The sequence below is a fragment of the Mus caroli genome, chromosome 9, assembly GCF_900094665.2.
Source record: "Mus caroli chromosome 9, CAROLI_EIJ_v1.1, whole genome shotgun sequence".
Lineage (NCBI taxonomy): Eukaryota > Metazoa > Chordata > Mammalia > Rodentia > Muridae > Mus > Mus caroli.
This window is the reverse complement of record NC_034578.1, coordinates 73982506-74001076: the sequence shown is the minus strand read 5'-3', so window position 1 is coordinate 74001076 and position 18571 is coordinate 73982506. Positions and strand designations below refer to the sequence as shown.

The window sequence follows — 18571 nt, the reverse complement described above, 5'->3', positions numbered from 1 at the left end:
GACCAGGCTGGCTTCGAATTCAGAAATCCACCTGCCTCTGCCTCCCAAGTGCTGGGATTAAAGGTGTGCGCCACCACATCCGGCTCCCACATATTTCTTGTAGAAATGACAGTGATGGTGGCCGAGGTCAAGAAAAACTCTCGGTCAATGGTCTAGTGCGAGGAGGAAATCTTTCTTAACAGAGCCTTTAGCATATCAATTAGTTTTTGGAAGTAAAATCCCTCATTTATTTAAAGGGCTGCAAATATTTTCTTTTATTATGTCACCTACGTGTGTTGAGATAGTGGCAAGAACTGACCCTGTTAGAAAATTAATATGGGTTTTTATAACATCATGGCATTATCTATTTGGTATTACACAAAGTTTATAGTCCTCTTTAAACTTTAATAACTTTATAAATATGAACAAATTAATTTTAGACTTATTTCTCATAATGATATAAAATTGAATGATTTCTTGTTTTAATATTCAATTACCCTATATGGCTTCTTTTGAAAAAAATTCCCCTGCCAGCCATATATACGTCCAAAAGGAATAGAGACAGGGAAATAAAAATTCCTTATTAGTAATAATTTTCACAATCTTGTGTGTGTGTATGTGTGTGCGTGTGTTTAATATGAATGAGCAAGCTATGATTCAAGAGGACAGGTGCAGGGGTAGAAATGTCCTTGTACTATTTGGTAACCTGAAGCAGCATTCAATCTGTGTTGTGATTCTCTACATACAGCTGCCTTTCAACATAAGTAGTACAGAAACCCTCTATACCTATGCTTCCATCAGAAACCAGAATGTATAAAACAATTGAAAATCATTATAAGCATTGCAAGAGGGCATGCGTGCTTATTACCCTGGCAGTGGGGACATACTTGAGAACATCTAATGTGTCTGTCTCTCTTTCCCTTAGGCATCTTTTCCTCCCAGAGCTGATCTTCCTGAGATTTTCATTGCTTCTTATAAGTGGCCTGGATGGACTCATGGTCCACTGGATCAAAAAAACTGTGCTGCATCCTGGGCTTTTTCCACCGCAAGTAATAACATCATCTCAGTCCCTTCTTCATAATTTCTGTTTGTCTTTAGAGCATAATAGAGTACTTGGACAGTTTGTAAGCTAAGAAAAAAAGATTTACATAATAACAAATGATCAGTCCAAGGAAAGGAACACAGAGGTTATAAATTTATTCTAAAAGTTGGATATTGATTCCTATTTTTATATATACAATAAATGAAAAAACAAAAAACAAAAAAAACCCCACCAAAATTCATTTGATTTTGAGTTTGGACCAGGTAATGAGAAGGGAATTTGGGTTTCTTTTCACTATAACATTACCCACAATACTAATATTCATATATAAATTTTACATTTTTAAATAAAATTTATACAAGTATAGTTATTAAACTATATTGCAAAGGCAATCTTTAGAATTAAACCATAGTAAATTAAAGTATTACACCTCATTTTATCAGATCACTTTCCAAAATTATGTTAGTGCTCATTTGAAACTATAAAAAAAAAATCCCCTCTCTAGTGGCTACTTTTATACAAGTTCTTAAGTATAACAAAGAAGGATTCCAATATGATCTCCAAAGTCATACCCAAAGACTTTACCACAGTGAAATAGAAGCTGCCATGTTAATCTCTGGATACTATCAACATCTTCACTGAACTATTTTGTGGGGTTTCAATGCAGTCCAAAAGAGCATTTAGGAGCAGACTAAAACACTACAAGCATTGTGTGTGCCCAGGCTCTTGGGCAAGCCATCTCAGGCAGCAGCATTCTCTACGACAGAAACTTGCTAGCCATTCTGTATCTCTACTTCTTTCTAAGGACTTGATGACTCTTGAAATGCCCTGGCATAACCTTAGCCTTAGGACTGCTTACCTCAGGTACTACTTCCCACCTTACCAGTATAAACATTATCTGCCCAGTGTTTCTCTTACTGCGTTAGTAATCCATGACTTCCTTGAGCTCTGTTTCAGACAGTTGAATAAAGATTTAATCAACTAAAACATTTACTAATTTGAGCTTATGTGGTAAATACTTCCTAAACGAGGTCAATTCTTGACATCTAGGGTAGACCAGTATTTGCAAATACATTTAAGTAATATTCTTGGTGGTAATAAACAGCAAAAAAAAAAAAAAAAAAAAAAAACTTGTTAGAGCTGATCTGGAGGACGTATCCTTTAGTCTCCACAGGTCATGGTCTTACAGACAGCCTCAGCGCATCCTCTGGCAACCTTCCTGTCTTAAGAAAGAAGTCCATGAATGTGAATTAACACACAAAGAGAAAACATGTCAGAAATCAGCCTGAGCCTCAAACTTCCAACTCCTCTGTTTTTCTTCATTGCGAAAGTATTCTAAATGAAATGTTATACAAACCTTTAAAAATATATTTCATCCCGAGTCACAAAAAAAACCAAACAAACAAATTCCAATATATCAAAGAACTTCTATTCTCCACTACAAAATAAAGATTTGTTCTCTTGAGAATATCAGAGGCAGCAGGATACTGCCATTTTATCCCACAAAGTGTATCTTCTGAAAAAAAAAAAACAGAGTAGAGAATGAAGGGAAGCTGTTAATGAACACATCTAAACATAGCAGAATAGTACACACATTTCAGGCATGTACAAAGCACACAAAAACTGCAAATTGACACCTTGAGGGATTCTTGACAAAATTTGGTTGAGAAAAAAAAAATAAAAAAAATAAAGTTCCTCTGAGAAAAGAGAATTTATAATCGAAAGTGAGTTAAAAAATTGACTTATGATTCGCCTGCGATGAAGCATGATGTAGGTTTTTTTTATTATTATCAATTGGTTATTTTATTTACATCTCAACTGTTGTCAGCCTTCCAGGTCTCTCCTCTGCAAATCCTCTCCACTTTGCCTCGAAGAGGGTGCTCCCCCATCCACACACCCACTCTTGCCTCATGGCTCTACCATCTACCTACACTGGGGCATCAAGCCTCCACAGGACCAAGAGTCTCCCCTCCTAATGATGCAAGATAAGGCCATCCTCTGCTACATATGTAGCTAGAGCCATGGACCCATCCATGGATATGCTTTGGTTGGTAGTTTAGTCCCTGGGAGCTCTGAGGGGTCCGGTTAGTTGCTGCTGTTGCTCTTCCTATGGTTCTAACATCTCAAGAATTCCTACTGAAATGACTTTCACCCTAAGGTTTTGATCTCCTGATGACAAGAGTTAATTTTCACTACTTTTGACTCATTTCCTATACTATTATTCTGTGAGGAGAGAGATATGTTATCTCTTTTATTCTGCTCTTCATCAATAAATGTTTTTATTTTTCTTGTTACAATTTTAAAATAGTATGCATGGTATTAAGTATCCTGGCATAGTAGCAGCAGCAACAACAACAGCAATAAAACAAACAAACAAAAGCCTACACCTAATGACACATTCTCTCTAGCAAAGCTGTATTTCCTAAACCTACCCTAATGCTCCATTCAACTTTGAAATAAATATTCAAATGCTGGGGACTATTGGGACCATCTATCATTTAAAATAAACATTATATGCCCCTAATAATTTTTTAAAGTATATAATAATGATATCATAACCATACCCAGTAATACACTCACCTAGTTGCACACACACGCACACACACACACACACACACACACACACAGTGTGTGTATCTATATGTGTATATACAGAATTAACTGCATGCTTACTAAAATATGATTATTTTAATCATGTTATGAATATAAAAGTATGCTATAAAGATTTTAGCTATACATTAATGTAGATTTATAGTAGCACAATTTAGTCAAGTGTGGTGTCCAGGATAGTTATTTTAGAATCCAATGTAAAGTTATGGATTTGGTTGTTCTACTATGTAAAATTACTATGGATTAATTTACAGTTAATATTTCTGCGATGAGCTTTCTTGATTTTCATTTGTATAAAACATAGACTTGCCTGTAACTCTATGGAAGATGCTGTTCCAGATGCAAGAGTTAGACAATTTGGGTACATATGTCTCCTTCTCTCAGAAAACCTACCACTTGACAGATTCCTTAAAGAAAAGGGGTTCAAAGATACATAGACTACGTTTGAATAACCAAGATAGAAAAGCCTTTAAGAAGGGATTTACTGGAGCAGTACCAATTTTGAAGATCAGTTGAGGGCCCATATAAAAATTTATGAGAAATATCGTATGACATGATAGTTGAATATTAATCAGTATTTTGTTTGAACTAGGTGTGGCAGCTGACCGAATTGCAATTCAGTCCAAGGGTCGATACACAGCCAATCTCTCGCCTCAGAATTTGATCTCTTGTTGTGCCAAGAATCATCATGGATGCAACAGTGGAAGCATAGATAGGGCCTGGTGGTTCCTGAGAAAACGTGGGTAAATAACCGCACAGCATGCAAATCTAGGATTTTCATAAGTGAGACTATAGAAAAAGACTCCTTCCAAAATTGTTTTTTTTTTTTTTGCAAAAAAGATGCTCCTGAATATACCACATCTATATAACCATAAAAAATGCCACATTTAATTATATGTTATACCCAGCTTCTAGCATTATCAGCCACTGGGGATAATGTTAGAAGACAGTACTCATTTCCAGCTAAATTAATATGAAGACTGAAAGAAGTATCTGTTCTTGTTGCTCTGAGTCAAGTAGTTTTACTGAGTCTTCACAGACGGAGTAACATTGGCTAATGTCACAGATAAATCTGTGGTTCCATTTGTTTAACCAGGTTAAGGAATATACACCTGAAAAAAATCATACTAAAAACAATAAAAATAAAACTAATGAGCAATTTAGAGTTTTGGCGACTCATCAGCCTCCATCCTATTTGATTGAAAATGGCAAGTGACATGTTCTCATTCTTATGGCATTTAATATCTATAGAACAACCGTGTCTACTGTAAAACTAGGTTATTAAAACACAAAGGGTCCGGTGGCTGATAGAGAGAGGGGTCAAGGACGGGTCATTTGTTCTTCACCATACAGTTCTGATATACCTGCTGTTTCATGGCATCTGACCACAGGCAGCCATAAGTGTGAGCCATTTCTGGTATTGATGGGAGCTAACATAATAATTTGTCATTTATTTTATCGAATAAAAATTATTTTAAATTGAAGTTGCCTTATTTGGACTGTTAACTTCCAGTGAGGTAAACTTTTGCTCTGTCCCATGATTAAATGAAATGGTTACTACATCTACAATCCCTAAACCTAAGCATCAGAGCAAATCACAGTGAAGAGGACAGAGAGTTTAACAGCCTGAGGACTGTGACATAGCGTCTTCTAGACATGATAGGGATGTTAGGCCCATAAAATAGAGGCAATATTGTTCTCTAAACTAGACCTGCATCTTGTATGTTAATATTAGTCAGCATACCACCGTGGAGGAAGAAAATTTCACAAGTTCCACCCGTAGATGAAGAGCTACCAGAAAGTGAGAATCAGGTTTTTTCCAGGTGTGAAGTCCCAATAGAATGACTCATAAGCAGTCATCTTAAACACATGTACATATGTGCAACATTAGATGGACTCAGTAGGTTGATATACACATATCACATATATTACATACATGTGTATATGTACTATAATAATATAACAAAATTAAGGACGAGGTCATGAACTTGAGAGGAAGTGGAAGATAGGAGCATTGGGGGTATTGGAGGTGGGAGAAGTAGTAATAGAAATAAATCCAGTATTCATGTGTGAAATTATTTTTTAAAAATTAAATTATTATCATCTCTATCATCACCATTATCATTATGTAGAGATGGCTCAGTGGATAAAGGGCTTGAATAGAATTATTGTAACATTCATAAGAAGCCAGCTATAGTATTACAAAACTATAATATCAGTGCTGATAATCAGAAACAGAAATGTCCCAACGACTCACTGGCCAGACAGACTAGTCTATTAGTGAACTCTAAGTTCAGTGAGACTCTGTCTAAAAACTTGAAGGAGAGTGAAAGAAAAAGACACCAACATAAATCTCTCCTCTGTATGTATAATTATAGATCACACATCACCATCACACATGTATGCACACACATGTGTACACACATATGGCACACACACAAACTTAATATGTGCATATTACATATGTTGAATACATAAACTGGCATTATAATCCAATTAAATCTCATTGTGTTTATCTGCTTAGATAACCACAGAGAAAGCTATAGACAATAGACACTTTGTTCTGGAGCTGGCCAAGTCTTGATCAGCATGCTGGCTGCTTCAGTCCATCAGAAGAGCTCTTTCCTGGCTTGCAAATGCCCATATTTTCATAGTATTTACTTATAATGGAGAAATAGCTTGTTTTTAGGAAGAGAATAATCCCATTCATAAGAGGCCTATTCTCATGACCTCACTTAAACCTGCTTAACTTCTTTTTTTAAATTTTTTTTATTAGGTATTTTCCTCATTTACATTTTCAATGCTATCCCAAACGTCCCCCATACTGTCCCCCCCACTCCCCTACCCACCTACTCCCACTTCTTGGCCCTGGCGTTCCCCTGTACTGAGGCAGATAAAGTTTGCACGACCAATGGGCCTCTCTTTCAAGTGATGGCTGACTAGGCCAACTTCTGATACATATGCAGCTAGAGACACGAGCTCGGGGGGGGGGGGGACTGGTTATTTCGTGTTGTTGTTCTACCTATAGGGTTGCAGATCCCTTTAGTTCCTTGGGTGCTTTCTCTAGCTCCTCCATTGGGGGCCCTGTGATCCATCCACTAGCTGACTGTGAGCATCCACTTCTGCGTTTGCTAGGCCCCGGCATAGTCTCACAAGAGACAGCTATATCAGGGTCCTTTCAGCAAAATCTTGCTTGTGTATGCAATGGTGTCAGCGTTTGGGGGCTTATTATGGGATGGATCCCCTGATGTGGGTCTCTAGATGGTCCATCCTTTTGTCTCAGCTCCAAACTTTTGTCTCTGTAATTCCGTCCATGGGTGTTTTGTTCCCAATTCTAAGAAGGGGCAAAGTATCCACACTTTGGCCTTTGTTCTTGAGTTTCATGTGTTTCACAAACTGTATCTTATATAAGGCCTAAGTTCAAATATCACTACCCAAGTTTTATAAATTTAAACATCTTACAAAAATACATCTCCTAGGGCTGGAGAGATGGCTCAGTAGTTAAGAGCACTGTCTGCTCTTCGGAAAGACCTGGGTTCAATTCCCAGCACCTGCATGGCAGCTCACAACGGTCTGTAATGCCAGTTCCAAGGGATCTGACACCTTTATACCAATGCACATAAAATCAAGTAAAATAAGTTATTAAAAGACTATATTTCTATTGAAAATAGAATATCAACCCATTCCATTTCCTTTCTGTAGCCCCTCCACTCAACCCCTCCTCTGTGCCCCAACAACTTTAATTTATAATTTTACTCTGATTATTTTTGTTACAACCATACATACATATAAACGGAATTTTATATTTAAATATATAAATATAACCTGTTGAGTCTACTTTTGCTGTTGGCTTATTTACATTTTCAGGGATGACTACCTTTGATTAGATAAACAACAAGGGCATTCATCCTTCGGAGAGACAAATTCATCTCTCCCAGCAGCCACTAGTGACTGAAAGTTCTTTGTCTAGGGTTATAGCATTTTTGGTGTTGGATATTTATATAACTAATTATGTGGTTTTTGTTTCTTTGCTCTCTACTTCTCTATTCATTAAGGTAATGTTAAATTTGGAGTCGAATATTTTGGAGCCAAAATAATTGGTGTGCTTAGTTTCAAAATCTACCAATAACAGTTTCATTTTAATATAACATACAACTTAAACTTTTCAATATCGTACAAACATTATATTGTTTCCCCCTCAGTGACATGAAATAAATATATATATTTAATTAATTATTAAGTAAAAGGTTAGGTTAATATGTGTCAACAAAATAAAAATATCAATCTTAATTTTAAAAATTAAGTTTTTATGATATCCCATCAGCAAATAATCAGATTATTAAAGAATACTTTTCATCTTCAGGAAATTTCGTGCCAAGTATATAACTCTTTACCTAAATTGTGTTGAAGAAGACTTTAAAAAAATCATAATGTGGCAATAAAAGGAGAGAAGAGCCTAGTATCATTAAGCTCCTGTGGTATGTAGTTGGTTGACATTTTAGAACTATGCAGGTGAATAAATAGCAAATTTCACAAATATTTAGCCCATTAAACTTGATTGAGCACTTTCATAAATAATATCTTCTTCATTCTTATTCTCTTAGACTGGTATCTCATGCATGCTACCCACTTTTCAAGGACCAAAACACTACCAATAATATCTGTGCTATGGCAAGTAGATCAGATGGGCGGGGAAAACGGCATGCCACAAAGCCATGTCCCAACAGCTTCGAGAAATCCAACAGGATTTACCAATGTTCTCCTCCATACAGAATCTCTTCCAATGTAAGTCTAAACTTCAAGAACTAACAAGGATGTCATTCTCAAGCTATTTGGCTCACTTTATTTTTAAATCATTCGAAAACATTATAGAATACCAAATGTTGTGCTTGCATGTAGACTTCTCTCTTTTTACTACATGTATTGTGGGGTGTGTGTCTGTCTGTCTGTCTGTCTGTCTAGTCTGTCTGTTTGTCTGTCTAAGGATGAATGTACTATACATGTTTGTATAAGTCAAACAACTTGCCAGGAATAGATTCCCTCATTCCATCATATGGGTCCCGGAGATTAAACTCAGGTCATAAGTCTTGGTGGCAAATGCCTTTACCCACTCAATCTCTCTGGCCTATTCAGATACAGTTGTTGTTATTCTTACTTGCATTTTTAGCAGGTTTTAAATTGTTAAGGCAGGAATCTAAAGGATTGACTTAAGTTTTAATGTATCTCCTAAAATAATTTTTAAATTACGACTTATAAAGTATGTATATGAATGAAACTGACAACTCAGAGCTAAACCACTAATATTTGGAGTCAGTAGTTTCTTTTATTGATCTCATGCCTCGGCCCTTGCTATAGGGAGAAAAGGATCATATTAGACTCCAGCTTGTCATGTTTCATGCCGACCCAATTTTAACCTAATCCCATCAGGGTTGTCTAGACTTATTTAAGAAATATATTAAACTTTTGTTACTACAAGTTCTCTCTAGATCACAACCCAGTGATTAATTTTGGTGTTCTGGCCTTTTATGTGTGGTTGTCCTATAACTTTCAGAAATTAGTGTCTTGCAAGTATTTAATCCTCCACTCACCATAACAATACTGGTACATGAGGTAATTTTCTACTGTCTAGATATATTATGCCTTCTCAATTTTTTTTACTGTCATAGGAAATAATTCCTTTGACTCAAATGAATATTCACCTTTCCAACTGGGGAAATGTTACCCAATAGTTACCCAATAGTCCAGGCCTATGTCAAAACTTCCTGATACTCTATTTTACTTCTGAGTGGAATTAAGCACCTTTCATGTTTTTAATCAATGGCTCTTTATGCTTTATCTATAAGAACATATTGTATAATATTATGTTAGCTGCTTCATAGGCTGTCTACTCAGCCAAGATGTAACTACCCTGAGATTGATGAAGCATCCAAATTTTTTTCTATCACAGTTTGTAATACAGACTTTGTATGGATAGATGAATGCATGAATGCATGAATGCATGAATGAATGAATGATGAATGAACTGCCTCCTTACTGAGGGGACACTGACTGCAACATGGTGATTTTTCATAATGAAGTTGTTGTTGAGCCTGACTTATCAGTTGCTTGGTGTAGCTGCTCTTGTTTATGATCCTAAGGTGAGAGATAACATGAATATTCACTGGTTAAATCTTCTTTCTTACCTTTACTATTTTCATCCATCACCACAAAAAGTTACTCCATTCTCTCTCCAACCCGAAGTTATTGTAATAAAAATCAATAAAGCAAATGGACATATCTTAGTTTTAGCAAGTTCGTCAATGCAGTATTGGTGCATGTGACCATTTCAAAGCAGTACAACAGTGCACTGCAAGTGACCAAGTCACTAAGAGTTATGTAATCCCAAAATGGATCGCACAGTAGCTCATATGCATCAGACATCAGCTTTAGCTGTCTTGTTGATGTTTACTGATATATTTCATTCCAGGAAACTGAAATTATGAGAGAAATCATACAAAATGGACCAGTTCAAGGTAAGCCCAGATAAAATGTCATTTTCAGTTATGAATTCCTATAATAAACAACATGATATGATATGACCTTAAAGGAGCTTAATAAAAGAGAAAATCTTAGACATCTTCATAAGGGTTCAACACGTCTAGCCTGTGCACTCATAGAAGACTGGCCCATCAAAGCATATCATGAGCTTCTGTTGACTTTAAGAAGACCACCTGTTTATGAGTTGAACACATAAATAGTAATGACACATTTAAAGAAAGTCTGCTAAGTCTTTTCAGAGTTATTATGGATGGGCACATATGACATGCCGTTATTAATTCAATGGAGCTCACATTATTCATATGGTCACATGTAAGAATCACACATAAGGTTAGATTTGTAATCAATTTCAGCTTAGGTGGCCTTAGAAATGCGTTGAGAAAAAACAGTGTTACTAGAAACAAAGTATATAATTTCATTTTTATATTAGATCAAGGAAAATCAAACAAACTAGGATGACTTTTGTGTTTTACAAAACTATTTAAAGTGACCTAAATCTGTAAATTTGTTATTGGTAGTACAGTTTTATTAAATAATATAATTATACTGTGGGGTAGGAAATATAGATTTTGACCTTAAGGCATATCTGATCTTTTTCCTTTATTGGAATTTGTCCTATACCAATAATTTTAATAAAGATGAATACACAAAATATATTTTCTGTGTAACATTTTCCCCAAAGTGCATAGGGAAACATACCAAATGAGGTATGAAATGGGAATTTTAGTAGCAAACAGGGAAGGGTCGGGGTATAATGTCAATACATTGGGACATAAATTAAAAACACTTGTTATGCATTTGAAGGAATATCGACTTTTTTTTTCCTTTATTCCTGAATGCTGATCCAATTAATATTGATATAGGGGGAACCATGAATTTTAATAACTGTGTTGAAATTAATTTATCAGGAAATCCAAGCTTATATAAACATACTCTAAATTTAATTTTAAAAAATCTTAAAACTTTACATTAACTTTGCAACCAATAAATAAGGCTCTTTTCCTCTTAAATGTGTGAAATTTGTTGGCTGTTATAACTGTGGGAATTCATTTGTAATTTTACTATGTGCTTTGTCTAGTGGTGTCTGTGAAACAGATATGAAAGACTGAAGACATTTTAACTAAAGGCCAAACTCACAACCTCCACTTTGACATTTTCCTCTTAAATGGTTTTAGCAATTCATTAGGCAACAGAATTGGCTTACATCATTCTGAATTTCCAAATCATTGTACTCCCAACCCTCCAACCCATGTTCCCAACCAAAAGAAACTTAGATGCCAACTGTTTAAAGATGTGGAAAAACCGAGGTTTACTTTGTACCCATATGTTATTTTTTGGTGTGGGTTTCACATAATCGATTTGAAATTAAAAAATTTCCAGGCTGTATAATAAAAATTCAAAGCAATGCACACTCATTTTAGACTTGTTGAGAAAAAAAAATCTCCTGCCAGTCTTAGCCAGAGTTAAGACAAAACCGGACCCAGGGCTCTTTCTTTTACCCTTACACATCTTACAGGTCTGGGCCATAGTTTACCATGTGCAGCTTTCAAGGGTTAGAGTGCAGAACACTTCCTTGTAGGTCAGCCTGTAGAATTTTCTGCCTTGGTTTAATGTCAGAGACTGAAGAATGATGGTGCCTTTGCTAAGTCATGATGTCTTCTTACTGTTGGCTTCAGTTGGCAGTGTTTTATAGTGGTGATCATATAGTTTTTCACAGTACTTAATGCAGTGCTGAGTGGTAAGACCTAAATGGGACGATGATTATATAGAATGGGAAATCACTGTGAATATCATAATTTTTTTGTGTGTGAATGAAAAGAATGTTATTTGGTCCTTGCTGTAGATGCAGTTTGAGTTTCTGCTTGCTGCAGCCTGATTTAACTTCCAGTATTTCTTTCTGTCTTGGGACAAAAGAATGTCAAATGGATTGAACCTTGAATAAATAACACCGTGAGCACTTCTCTAAGACCTTCAGAAAGCAGAAATTTGCATAGGGTACAGCCTAAAAATTCTTAAAACCCTGTGGGGATGTGTTTTATAGCGGATAAAGGAGACTTAGCTTCCAATGACACTTAAATTTCCCCAAAAGGCCCTGAATGCTAAAGAACAAAGTTAAAAACAGAACAGGAAAAGCCACATCTTCCTTTGCAGCCTGAGCTTTACTGTAGGACCTGGCAAATGTCAGTGACCTTCATTTTGACTTCATTTAAAATACATATTGAGCTAAGATAGGTAAGTTTGCTCTTAGCTACCACGGTATCCATATCTGGTTCCAGTGGGGGGGTGGTGGTGGGGAACAAAAAACAAAAACAAAAAAACAAACAAAAAAAAAACTTCGATTTATGCCTCCTGAGAGAGAAGTTTGAAGTCTTTAACCTGAATTGCACAAGCCCTTCCACAAAGCCCCATGTGAAATAGAAAAGAAGTAATCTATGTGAGGAGCAAAGGAACATTTTATGAAGCATGGGCTCTGGTTTTCAAAGAGTGAAAGGCAGACTCTGCTCTTCAGAGCGGAAAGGATGAAATCCCTACAGAAGATTTTTTTTTCACATGACTTTCTTTTAATAGAACTCAACAAGAGAAGGTTTGAAAGACATTTTAAATACAAAATGTGTACATAAGAAATATTCTAAGTAGTTGAAATTGTTTTGCTTTTAAAGGAATAGAAAAAATTTGTCACATGCTAATAAGAATAAAATTAGGTGTGATTTCTCTCTTCTTAGATTTTTTTAAGAGGCTTTTTAGTAACTGTGGTTTTTATCCTGTTGGGTTTTTTTTTTCAGCCATAATGCAAGTCCATGAAGACTTCTTTTATTATAAGACAGGAATATACAGACATGTTGTCAGCACAAATGAAGAACCAGAAAAGTATAAAAAACTTCGGACACATGCAGTTAAACTCACTGGGTAAGGTAATTACTTTAAGTTATACACACACATATATATATATTTAATTTATAAAAATGAATTCAAATGTAAGAGGAAATAGCTCTATATCATTGATTAATTGATTGATTGTTTGATTAATAATTTTTGAGTATTCAGTCATACTTTCTTTGAGTCTGTATCTGATGTCTTTGGTTGCCTCAGATAATTTATTTTTATCTGTATATTCTCCATTTGCATTTTAGTATTAACCTTAGAAATATAATCTCTTATATCGGGATTCCATTCTGACTAGCATTTCTCATTTTTCCAGTTCATATCCTTTCCTATTTTGGAGTCTAACAGTTCTTCATAAGTTATAATAAATTATTCATTCAATTTGACCTACTCAACTGACACTCTTCCAAACCTACATAGACAATCTTATCTGTTGCAACTCCACAGTAAGCCTTTATAACTACCTTTATATGCTCACTTCAGTAGTCAGGGATCTTTAGAAGAACAGAAGAGATAAAATGAGCATATGAGAATGTCTTCAATAGACTTATGTAAAGATAATAACAGCAGTTTCCTTGCATATGAGAGGGAGCCGAGTAGTTTCATGGTCGTTCAGGCCAAGTTCCTCAGCATTTGGCATGGATCCTCACCAGCTGTGTCACCTCAGAGATGACAAAACCCACTAGTTATTCACTCCACAAGACTGAGTGACTGATTCAGAAGTTCCAGTCTGGTCCCTAAAGCTTGGAAGGTTCCTGGAGACCTGTTTCTCAGTCAGTGATGGAGCCTGGACACTGGTTCTGATAACAACTACAGAATCAGCAGGAGCAGCAGCCACAGATTAAATCAATTCAGCAGTGAGCAGGAGGGCTGGGCAGGCAAGAGGGGAGGCAATAACCTTCCTTTTGTCACGGTCTCTTCTTTTAAACCAGGACTGCTACTGAAGGTGCTGCCTATACGTGGACCTTTCTGCATCAATAAGGCAAACAGGATAACTCTATAGTTTAGGTTCCCTACTTAGTTAAGATGACTTCAATTTGTGGCAAGTTGGCATTCGTTAAAACCAACAATCATCACACCCTCCACTCTTCTTCTTTGCCCCAATCACTGTCTTATCCTGCCAAAAATTAAAATATCTGTGAAAACTATGTTAACTTTACTTTTATACCATTTTATGATGATACATTTCCATGAGATGTCTTATGCTACTGGCTAATCGCCTTTTAAATACTCATTCTCTTTGTTTTCCCATTCTTCGAGTTGAAATCTCAAAATCATGGATGCACCATCCTGCTCTTAAATGGTAACTGGGTTGTGATATCACTGACAAATTTGAAGTCAGCAGAACACATTTCCTGGAGTCACATGTCACTGCTAGCCTATGTTGTCTTTATCTTGCAGACTGTACACAGAAACCCTGAATCCTTCTCCCTAAGTTTCTCTTTTTGTAGCATCTCCCCCACCCTTAAAACTACTTGGAAACCCCCTGAGGAGTTTTCTCTCTTTCTCCTTAGGATTAGACTTCACTTGAGTAAATGCCCTTATGTTTCAGATCTCAACTTTTAGAAGCAAAATCTTAATTCTTTGTTTTGTTTTTGTTTTGCTTTTTTCAAGACAGCTTTTGTTTGCTTGTTTATTTTATGTGTAGCATGACTGTCCTGGAACTCACTCTGTAGACCATGCTGGGCTCAAACTCAGAGATGTGCCTGCCCCTGTTTCTCAAGTGCTGAGGAACCTTTATTCTTGACTTCTTCCCAATTTTCTAATTTTCTCACTCCAGTACTGGCTTTGCCAGCACTCATTGTCCTCAAAACATCTTCCCCAAAGTCTTTCTAAACTTAACTACATTCTTTCTTAAACTTAATCTTTTCTCATGCTTATTCTAAAGTAATCCCCATTACTTTTCTAAAACCCACTTATTTCAAGGCTATCAATTATCTCTACCTTGTTAAAACCTCTTTCCCTGTCCTGACATTCCCATACTTGTTGCTGTTTGCCAAGTTTCTTTTCCCCCTCTTATTCTGCCTCTCACTGCTGTAGTTGCTAAACCCTGGCCTTGGGCCTTGATCTCTTTTTTCTCTTACTCATTCTCAGTGAATTCAGTGCTCTCTAAACTCCTTTTGGCTTTCAGCACCAGATGAAAGCTGGCATCCAACTAAACAATATTCCCAAGTTCGAAGCCTCTCCTGAACTCCAGACATGTATATTCTGTGTTCTAGCAACATCTCCCTATGCAGAAGATGGACACTTCAAACTTAGCACTTCTGAAACAGGGCTCTCCATCTTCCTATTTCTCTGCAGCAGCAGCAGCATTTTCTCCCTGAGTCAATGTAAACTCTCCTCCCACATGGTCTTGTGGGAAAGCTTGGAATTATCTCTTATTCATTTCCTCAAAACCCTCTTTGAGTTTATCACAGCATCCATTGACACTATTTTCAATGACACTCTTCATCCTCTGTATTATCTCTGCCTGAATGTCCATTACTCTTCTTTTGTATCTGGATTACTGATTGGCATTCCAGATAACTGTATTTTTAATATAGAACCCAGGGTTTCTTGGTAAAACATTATCAGATCTAGCTGCTCATTAGCGTAGGCCTAGTGGTCCATGATTTTCTTGCCTACTAAACTAACACAGCTACCAGCTTTCTAATGTCAAATTCTACTAACTTTGACTCTCCTTCCATCCAATGTGTTCTTCTACCAAATAACCAATCACGTTGGTGTATACACCTTTATCTAGTCTGCTCAAATTTACCTTATCCGTGTGGCTTCTCTGAATGTCCTATGGAATCTATTATTTGCTCTGTCTTCCCTTAGTTCTTCTTCTCCTTAGATGTTGCTCTGTTTCTTTACAGTTCTATATAGTTATAAATTTCTGCCTTAGTGAAATGGTTTAATAATTCTCTTCTTGTTGACCACGTATCATCTAAGTTGAAGCTTCTCGAGACCAGATCTCTTTGCACAATGAGTGTTTGTTAACAAATCATCTAATACCATGTTAACGCATAATAACATTTATTACTGAACGGTGACCTTTTAAGCTCCTGTTCTTTGCTAGTTCTTAGGTGTTACTGTTCAGCTTTAAATAGGGTAAGTTTTACTTTAAAAATAAGATAAGGAGAAAGTGGCAAAAAAAAAAAAAAAGCCAAGGTACTCATCAGCTTTGATTCGATTTGTGGACAACGGACCCATGATCACAGGACCCTTTCATTTTCTTCTTCTTTTGTATATCTGGTTCTGATCTCAGTTTTCTGTGAGCCTTCTAATACATCTTGCAGGTGTTTGATATTTGCATGGCTTCTCAGCCATTACTCTGGATGGCTGCTGGGATTTTGGTAGCACAAATGGATTCCAATGTGGTTTTATTCTGACCTCCCATGGATAGTTTGGGAAGGGAACAGAGTCTGCAAATGCTCTCACTGTAAAGATATTGAGAGAAATTTCTATAAAGTCTGACATAACTTTCAGTCTAGGATTTATATATTCGGGTTCAGTGAGGACAGGGTTGAACTGATTGCCACCTCTCAATATCCAGTCTTATTTTGATAGCGTGCAAAATGAGTCTTTGTGTTGTTCCTTAAAGTTATGTTTTATATTATGACTGCTTCATTCACTAAAGATAGAAAAACGGAATTGATGATATAAGGGTTTTGATTGTTTTGTGTGTGTGTGTGTGTGTTAATCATGCAGTGAATTTTCAGGAAGTGAATAAACACATCAGTGATTGCATAGTGTTTCATTGTTATTCAACACTAACTCTACTTTAGTTCTACTCCCTAGCAGGTTGAACTTTTTATTTTTCTAATCTTAAACTGTGTCATTCATATTCACTTTTGTCTTTGGTGATATCCCTAGTCTAGAAAAACTTCCTCAGAGCTCCTTATATGGTAGATCGGATCAGATCCTCCTGATTTATGGCAACTGCTCACTGTCTGTCTCTACCGCTTTAGTAGCCACGGTGTCTATGTTATCCTCATTTTCATTATCATGCAGGCTGAGGTTGATGAAGGTAGATGTGCTTTCATAACTGCTGCTATTTGCAGAAATGTGCCCACATTCAGAAGCTCCTGGAATTTCGAACCTTTAAAATGTATTTCCTCTCTGTGACAATTAACAAAACTAATTTTGTTGGTAGTGTTAGTAGGAATATCATTTTTTTAAACAAATGTTTTAGGCCATTTGGGCATTGTTGGATGCCCCAGAGCCATATATTTTAATTCTTTTCTCCAACAGCAATTCCTTATTTGGTAATTATTACATTCAGGAGATAAGTGCATTAGTGAGCCAGAGAGTAATCAAGTATTTCAAGAAAGTTAATGTCCCTTATCTGCAGAGCTCAATATACTTTTGTGAAGTATCTAACACATTTATCTGAACAAACTGTTTGCTGTCCTTTGTGTAGAAGTCAAAGCTATTAGGTTTAATTTACTTGAACAAATGAATTTGAGTGTCTATTAAGTGCTTAGCACTAGGGAACAAAAGCTCGATTAATGTGTAGTCTCATTTCTCAGGAATTATGGTTAATTCTCATTTTCATTTCTATTGCATTAAGGAATACCTCTGAAATCAATAAGGTACACTTTTGGGTGTGTCCTTAAACACTTTGCAGAGTGGACCAACTGAGGTATCCTTAGGATGTGCCTTAAATGTGGTCTGCATTTTCAGACTGGATACTGAGGGGTAAAGTAGAGAATTGGTAGAGTAGCAGCGTTTTTTCCCCATGTTTTCTGACCCACCAAGATGTGAGCAACTTCTAATGGCAGGTGTGAGCCATTTCTGCTGCCATGCCTTGACCACCAAGATCACTGTATCTTTTGCCCCTAACTCAATGTACAACTGTCTTCTTTTAAGTTGCTTCTTTTTAGACATGAAAAAGTAGCTAACACAGAAATTGAGGCACATACATATATAACTGATTCTATCAGAAGACAATAAAGGCTGTCTTCCTATGTAAAAAGCGAAGGACATAAATAAATCTAGAATGTTTCTTTTTTAACACCCTTACTTTGTCTCTCTCTTTTTATTCCCAAGACATCTCTTGATACTACTTGGGGATGATGTACTGAATAAAAATACTTTATCTTTAAATAGTGTTTTTTCCTATACTACAAATTAGAAAATATCACTGCCAATTCTAAGGAGTCCCTTTGGTTTCAAAATGGATCCTAGTTCTCAAGATGTTGGGACATGAAAACATTGCATCTAAGTAAAAAAAAGTATTCTTTGAGATATTTCATTCCAGCCCATGCTTCCTATGTTGCAATTACATTGCCTTGTCATGGTTCATTCATGTCCCTGACATTTACCTGAAGTCCAAAGTTGGCAATGTGTTGCGGCCCGCCCGCGGTCCACAACACGAACGGTTCAACTGAAAATGGCAGTTCAGGCTGAAAAGAGAGGAAACAAGACGGGGCGGAAGAAAAGAATGAAGCCAGGACAACAAGTTCTGATCGAGGCTCAATTTTATTAATTCCAGACACCCAGTTAATAAAGGAAGGGGGAGGGAACCCAATTTCC

General features: G+C 36.4%; 1 protein-coding gene across 1 annotated transcript in view; it reads left to right on the top strand.

The window, feature by feature from the left end:
* Positions 1 to 18571, top strand: part of Tinag (tubulointerstitial nephritis antigen) — an 89400-nt gene that overhangs the window by 32729 nt on the left and 38100 nt on the right. The window contains exons 5-9 of the mRNA XM_021172721.1: positions 905 to 1028; positions 4224 to 4374; positions 8236 to 8416; positions 10098 to 10143; positions 12952 to 13075. Coding sequence (XP_021028380.1) covers positions 905 to 1028; positions 4224 to 4374; positions 8236 to 8416; positions 10098 to 10143; positions 12952 to 13075 — 626 coding nt within the window. The remainder of the gene's footprint in view (positions 1 to 904; positions 1029 to 4223; positions 4375 to 8235; positions 8417 to 10097; positions 10144 to 12951; positions 13076 to 18571) is intronic.